This window comes from Condylura cristata, unplaced genomic scaffold (assembly GCF_000260355.1).
Source record: "Condylura cristata isolate star-nosed mole 26May11 unplaced genomic scaffold, ConCri1.0 scaffold00016, whole genome shotgun sequence".
NCBI lineage: Eukaryota > Metazoa > Chordata > Mammalia > Eulipotyphla > Talpidae > Condylura > Condylura cristata.
In genome coordinates, this window is record NW_004567117.1 from 6,246,279 (window position 1) to 6,253,560 (window position 7,282).

The 7,282-nt window shown below is 46.4% G+C and overlaps 1 protein-coding gene across 1 annotated transcript in view; it reads left to right on the top strand.

The window, feature by feature from the left end:
• LAMA1 (laminin, alpha 1) overlaps positions 1–7,282 on the top strand; it is a 137,846-nt gene that overhangs the window by 124,222 nt on the left and 6,342 nt on the right. The window contains exons 53-56 of the mRNA XM_012725774.1: positions 1,596–1,751; positions 3,088–3,200; positions 5,718–5,907; positions 6,412–6,570. Of these exons, the coding sequence (XP_012581228.1) occupies positions 1,596–1,751; positions 3,088–3,200; positions 5,718–5,907; positions 6,412–6,570 (618 nt within the window). The remainder of the gene's footprint in view (positions 1–1,595; positions 1,752–3,087; positions 3,201–5,717; positions 5,908–6,411; positions 6,571–7,282) is intronic.

The following is a 7,282-nucleotide window of genomic DNA, read 5'->3' on the forward strand; positions in this document are numbered from 1 at the left end:
TGATTTGCTACTTGAAATTGCCAAAAATTCTACATGATCCTGATAACAAATGAATGCCACTGTGTGCCGAGTGTCATGAAAGTCTTCCAACTGGATTTTGTTGGATTAGAGTGATAGACCTGGTCCTCAAGCATTTTTTTTTTTTTAATCATGGAACATTAGGTCCACAAGATTGTCAGTCAACAGTATAGGGTAGAATGCACTTTTGTCATTCACTTAAGAAAATGTAGAGATTTTGTGGTGCTTGTTTCTTGTTATCATGAGCTTATAGCTGTAAAAGAAGCCTTTATAACTGGGTTGCTTCTCACTCAGATTATTATTATTATTAATTTTAAAAAGGATTTATTTATGCATACATAACTGGGGTATAGGTCAGAGGTGTAGGGTGGTGAAAGAATTCACCAAAGACAGTGGGGAGCAGAGCAGACAGATGTACTGAAATACACCGCTGAGGGGAGCAGCAGGCAAGGCAGGAGAGGTCTGCTGCACCATGTAGGTCACCTCCCTGGCCGAGAATTGAACTTGTGCTACAGCAGCTGTGGGTAGCTCCATAGTGCTGTGCTTTAATCCGTTGTACCACCAGGGAGGGCCCGCCATTCAGATTATTAATGTCTCCTCCTAAAACAATTACTGTTTCATTAAGAACTGGATGTCTGAGTCTTTTGTGGCACTCAGGATAAGGAAAAGAATTGACATGTGTCCACGGGCATCTCATTTCTCTTCACCCAAACCCTGCCCCTGGCAGGATCAGCTTTCTGAGAACGGAAGCCTTGCCCTGCCCGGGGACACAAAACTCTATGCAAGGGCAACTAGCCATGTGCTGAGTGTCCAGTGACTGCTGCTTCCCCCATTGAGCTATCCATGACTCTGTAACCTTGAGCAAGGACTTGGTCTTCATGGTCGCAGTTTCCTATTCTGTGAGACAACCTTTTAGGAATCCTTGATAATTGCAGGAATAGAATATTGCATTGGATTTTGACATAATTATGTCAGAGTCTTACTTTAATTATTTGTATAATTTCTAGATATAGTCACACAATTGTGTTTATTAATTTATTGATTAATTAGGCTTCTTCGTGTTCCTGAAAGTTGTGAAGTTGGGACCTTGATAGGGTAGAAGCGTTTCTGTGTTCATGTTCACATCCTTCAAGAGCCCAAAGGGTACGTGTAGACAGGAACACGCTGTAAGGGTTGCAGCATAAAGGGGTTTATGGCAAGTGTAGGTCATAACTTCCTGGAAAAGGAAACCTGTAAGAAAGAAACCCATGTTTAATTGAGGCTACTGTGTGGTGCTGTGAAAGCCAGAGACAGCCCTGTCCTGAGGCACAGGCGCAGGGGTGTGTGTGTGTGTGTGTGTGAGAGAGAGAGAGAGAGACAGTATTTGAGCCAACTCTAGAGGGAAGGTCAGGGATGGCCAGGGGAACAGAACATGGGGAGGGGGTGGTATGGGGGGTGGCAGGGGACCAGAGGGGTTGCCGCTTCAGGCAGAAGGTTCAAGAAGTAAGATATATCTATGGTTAATCAGAGAGTGATATGTTAATGATGTTTAAGTGTTCAGTAATCAGATGATAGCAGTTCATGTTGGCTTATGATAGCTTAATTTTGCAAATACTTTGTTTGTATCTAGACTTTTGGATTTCACTAGTGCGGTTCATTATGAACACGTGGACCTGGACACCTGCCTGCTTTCAGAAAGGCCTGACCCGGCTTCTCATGGAGAGGACAGCGAGCCCCAGCCTTTACCACGGCCAGTAAGGGACTTTCTCGGTGATACCAATAGGCCAAGTTAGGAAGCGAGCACAGCCCAGAGGAAATTAAAATGTGAACCTCACTACAAAGGTCTTGGGGAAGTTGAAGGAATAGGAGTATTGACTTTTGGGGGTGGGTGAGAAAAGTGATACCACAGGCTGAGCAGAGCGCTGAGGGGGAATTGTCTGAGCAGAAGGTGTCCTGTGGGCACTGAAACCACAGAGAAGACAGCCCTGCCAGGGCGGACACCTGCCATGGAGGCAGGGGACGCACTCTTGATTCTTCCATCTCCTCTCTGATCTCTCAGTATAGCCCTCTGTGGCAGAAGCTGATTTTCAAGGGTGTCCTGGGAAAGCTGAGACAGCGCTGATCCCCGTGGGGGACAAAGGTGCAGGGCAGGGTGGGGAGTGGTTCTCTGAGCAAACTTGCAGAGCCTGGCACTGGGTACTCTCATTTAGTTGCAATATAGCAAAGGGTTTTTTGACAGCTTATATAAGAACTCATTATATCACTTTGGATTTAGTTAGAAACCCTAAGTACTTAGGGTAAGCCACTGTACACACTCGCATTGCTTTAAAAAAACAGACTTGACCTATGTGGGGAAAAATCTCATTTTGCCCAGATTTTAATAGCACTCGTTAGTTTTCATTTTCTTCCCCCCTTTCTGATTTCTCTAGTTCCTAGGTAGAAAGTGGGCTCTCTAATTAGTTAAATGGTGGTGCAGTCCTGTGGAAGCAGTGAATCCCCCAGGGGCTAATCTGTGACGTCAGGACAGAGCTCTCAGCAACATCTGCCCGCCCACCCCAGGCTGAAAGGCTGAGCCTGAGGCCTCATTTCGGTTGAAGTCAGTGTGCAGAGGGCACTTCCGGCTCTCATGCTCTGTCCTTGGGGTTTGGGCTCTACTCAGCTGGGTTTTTCTTGGCTGCTCCTGTCCACGAGGAAGTGAGAGGTCTGCCCGGCCTCTCCCCTGGGGCATTTCCACTTTTCAGAGTTCAGGGCTAGTGCTACAGCTGTGACTCTCCTCAAGGCCTTTCCCCCCACCCCACCCCTACACCCCTGAGCTGGAGAGAAGGGAGAGAGTAGGCCTGAAAAAATTCCTGGAAATTTAACTCAGATAGGTTTGAGGTGAAAAATAGTTCTGACTTCCTTGATGAAGAAATACGTAAATTACTTAAAGAAATAAGTAAATTACTTAAAGATTAAACCCAGGCAAACACCTGTTTGTAGTTGTTGGTGTTTTGATACCATTGCACTAACATACCTTCTCATGGAAGAACTGGTGTGCTTAGTGGGGACCCTGGCTGTGTGTGTCTGAGGGCCGTTGTGCATCCCTGACAGGAACCGTGTGCCGTGGAAGGAGCTCCAGAGTACGTCCCCAGTGCTCACCAGTTTGGCCTCACACAACACAGCCATTTCGTGTTGCCTTTTAACCAGTCAGCTGTCAGAAGGAGGTAGGTGTTCTTGTAAAGTGTGTGGAGAGATTCCCCAGCTAGATGAAAATGGGAAGGGGGGTGTTTTTCAGCAATGGGGTCTTTTCTAGAAGCCTGTTGTATTTTTATTATGGAGTGCTTCACAACAAAATGGCAGCCATGAGAAGGCGGAGAAATAGCAGTGCTGCCTTGTGTAATGGACTCTTAGAATATAAAAAGGTGGGATTCTGGCAGTTTGTCTTGATACTTCTTTCTTCATGCTAGTTCCTGACTCTGTGTGTAGATGTTGGGAGAGTAGCAAGACACAGCAATTGGCCATCATTCTGGGAATCCCAAGACCCCTTTTTGGGATGATACATCCCACAAGCTGATGTTTCATCACCTGAACTTTCAACCCCTTTTTGATGGAAGCATTCACTAACCTAATAAAAGTGTCTACCCAAATTCTTTCATTTTCCCCCTCCCCCAAACTTCTGGGGCCACACCCACCCTGGTCTGCATGTTCCCTCTGATCCCCAGTGGCCCTTTAATGAAGCCACTCACAGCCCCCAGATCTCAGGGCATGGGGCTGGTGAGGTTCTTCTGTACTCCTCTTTTCTCTCATGTCTTCCTTTTACTCTCCATTCCAGCTGGAGTTGGGAAGGCTGTGTTTTCAGGCTGTGCATGCTCTGGTCCATGTGACCATTGGCATGTGACCACTGCCCCATCACACCTTCTCCAGACCTTGACTCCACAGCTTTTTTCCTACTGTTTCTGCCACAATGCCCATGAACTCTACAGCCACCCAACACCTGCTCTTTCACGTTCACAGGCTCCTAGTTGGCTCCTCCCTCCTCAGCCGCCTTCTCCCCTTGGTGAAGTGTCCATCCAGAATGTTCACTTGCAGCACTGTGTTATCCCCTCTCCCTTTTCACTTCTGCTCTGTTACCACCACCCCAGCAGCTCTTGAGCTGCATTGAGACCCCTTCATTCTGCTTTCTCACTGCCACAACCCCCTTCTCTAGCTGCCACTATCCCCTGCACAGATAGGCTCAGTGTCATTATTGCAGGTTTTCTGTTCCCTCTCATCTTATTCAGTCAAACTGGGTGAAAACCACACTCGGCCAGTGCCACAGTCAGCCTGGTGGTTAAGGCAGTAGAAATACATTTCTATTTCCTACTTGGTTTGATGTTTTGTTTTTTTTTTAACGTTGTGACCGCAGCTATAAATTTCTCATATATGTATGTGGTTTTAGTTTTCAGTTTCTCCTCTTATTGCATAACTCACTACATCCTCATAGCCATTCCTCTTGCTCCAGCTGCTGACTTGTCTCCTTCATGGGTCCCCTCCCCAAAAGAATACTCCCTGCCCTTGGTCCCATTCTTTTGCTTCTTCCTTTGCCATCAAGGTGGGAGGGTCCTTGTCCACCCCTCTCACTTGTGCCCTAGAACATTCTCTCAAGGGCACAGGCTGCATCCACTTCCCCCTATTTCATACATGACCCCATCAATAGCAGAGAATGATCACCCCGTTGTCAAGAGCAATGGGAGAGGAGCAAACACTTGCTCTAGGGACGGTCTCAGTTACTGTCTTACTTAACCCCCAGTTACTGTATGAGGACAGTATTTTCTTCACATTATAGATGGGGGATTTGAGGTCTAGGGACATTTAAGTCACCTGCCCAGTCAAACAACAGAGCTGGAAGTCAGACCCAGGCACTGTGGCTCTGGAGCTTTTCTTTCAGCCAGTGCTCTATTCCCTCTCCAGTGGGTTCTAACATTCAAAACAGAAACCCCCACTTCCACCACCTTCCCACCCAAAACCTAGAGGTGTTTATTTCCTTCTTTCACTCTCCAAAGTCAGGTCATCGGCAAGTCCTATTGCTTCTTCTTCCAGAATATTCCATGCAGGAGTTGATCTCTTCCACCTCCCCCTCTGCCATTTGGGCTAAGCCACCCCCAGCCTCTGGACTGTTGTGACGGTCCCCTGCCTAACACCTGCTGTCACTTCCACCACATCTGACCTGTTCTTCACATAAGAGATACCTTTTTTATTTTTTTTTTAAGATTTATTTACTTTATGCTTACAGAACTAGGGTACAGGCCAGAGGTATGGTGGGGGAGAGGATTCACCAGAGACAGAGTGGGGAGCAGAACAGGTAGACTGACAAAGTACACTGCTGAGGGGAACAGCAGGCTGGTCAGGAGAGGTCTGCCACGCTATGTGGGTCAGCTCTGGGGCAGGGGATCGAAATCATGCTGCAGTGGCTTCTGAGGCTTCATAATGCCATGCTTTAACCTGTTGCACCACCAGGGAGGGCACAGAGATACCTTTTAAGACAGAAATTAAGTCGTGCCCACCCCCTTTTCTTAAAAACCCTTTACTTCCCACTGCAGTGAAAATCCACGTACTGTGAATACATGAATGGATAAATGAATGGAGTGAATGACTTTCTCCTGAGATGTTAACTATAAATGTTGCAGCAATTATTATGTTCTCTTTTTGAGACGTGAAAGTAAAGGCTCCTTTCTGTGTGCCGGGCTCTTTTTCCCCTCCAGGCTAATGGTTCAGCTCAGCATACGCACATTCGCCCCCAGTGGTCTGATTTACTACATGGCTCATCAGAACCAGGTTGATTATGCCACCCTGCAGCTGCACGAGGGCCGCCTCCACTTCATGTTTGGCCTGGGGAAAGGCAGAACCCAGGTCTCCCACCCGATGCTGCTCAGTGACGGGAAGTGGCACACGGTAGGTTGTCAGGAAGCTGGGTCACACCTTCATCTCTCTCGTGTCCACTGCACTTCACTCTTGTGAAATGATCTCTCTGATTTCTAGTTGGCATTCCATCTGATATCTACCTCAAAGCCTGTCAGCTCTTTCCAGGCAGAGACTTTTTCCAATTCCTGGACTATCCTCAGGGCCTAGCTTAGTATCTGACCGCAAATAAGCACTCAGCAAATATGGTGGAATGAATTCAAGCTACCAAAATGACCTCACAGGACAAGAGGTAAACTGAGGCCACCGTGTCATGAGTGGGCCAAACTTGAGACCATGGAATTTGGTTTCTCATCTCTGGGGCTCTAGAGCACTTTCTGTCCTAGGTTCAGTCTCTTCTCAACACCAACTCTGACCATCTGAGCCATCATTTAGGATTTCATTCAGATTATTACTGCTGTAGGTAAGGCATTGTAACAATTAATTAATATTTTCTCAACTTCCTTAAAAGATATGGATGTTTCCATTTTGCTCTAGGTCAAAACAGAGTACTTTAAAAGAAAGGGCTCCATGACAGTTGATGGCCAGGAATCCCCCCTGGTGACCACAGTGGGAGATGGAATCACCTTGGATGTGGAAGGGAAATTGTACCTGGGAGGCCTTCCCTCTGAATACAAGGCCAGGAACATCGGAACTGTAAGCAGCATCTTCTGTGTGGGGCCCATTGCCTTTTACTATGATTTGACGTTGTAGAAGAACACGCTATTGCTTCATTTATCTTGCTGGGAGCTGGAGTTTGGCACTAAGATAGAAGCCCTTCCAACCCCACCCCCAGGATTGCATTGGGGTTTCTCCCCGAAGCCCCGCCAACCTCTCCTGCCTGTTAGTGAACATTTCTCTCTTCATAGCTACAATATTTAACCACTGTTAACTGCAGTATCAGCAGAGATACTCAGGTGATGGCTCTACTACACATTCATGTGCTGTGTGACAATTTGATTTTGGGGGGGCTTTTAGTCTAGTTTTTTTTTTTAATATATATTTTTACACCATTCTTCATTTTTGTGCAATGTGTGCTTTTTCATCTGGGTTTTAGTCCTTATGGACTTCCCGCCACCAAGTCACCGTGGACCGTTTATAGTTGCCTTTTGATTTTTACTTTACTATAATTACTTTTTTCCCCCTGGTCCCTTATATTCCTCCTCAAGGTGAAACCATCTGATATTTTTCTTTTTCTTTCTGCTTATTTCACTAAGCATGATCCTTTCTAGCTCCATCCATGTTGCTGCAAATGTCGTGTGTGTGTGTGTGTGTGTGTGTGTGTGTGTGTACCTCATCTTCTTGATCCAGTCACCTATTTTTGGGCACTTGGGTTGCTTCCATAAGTTTACCTTTTTTTTTTTTTTTT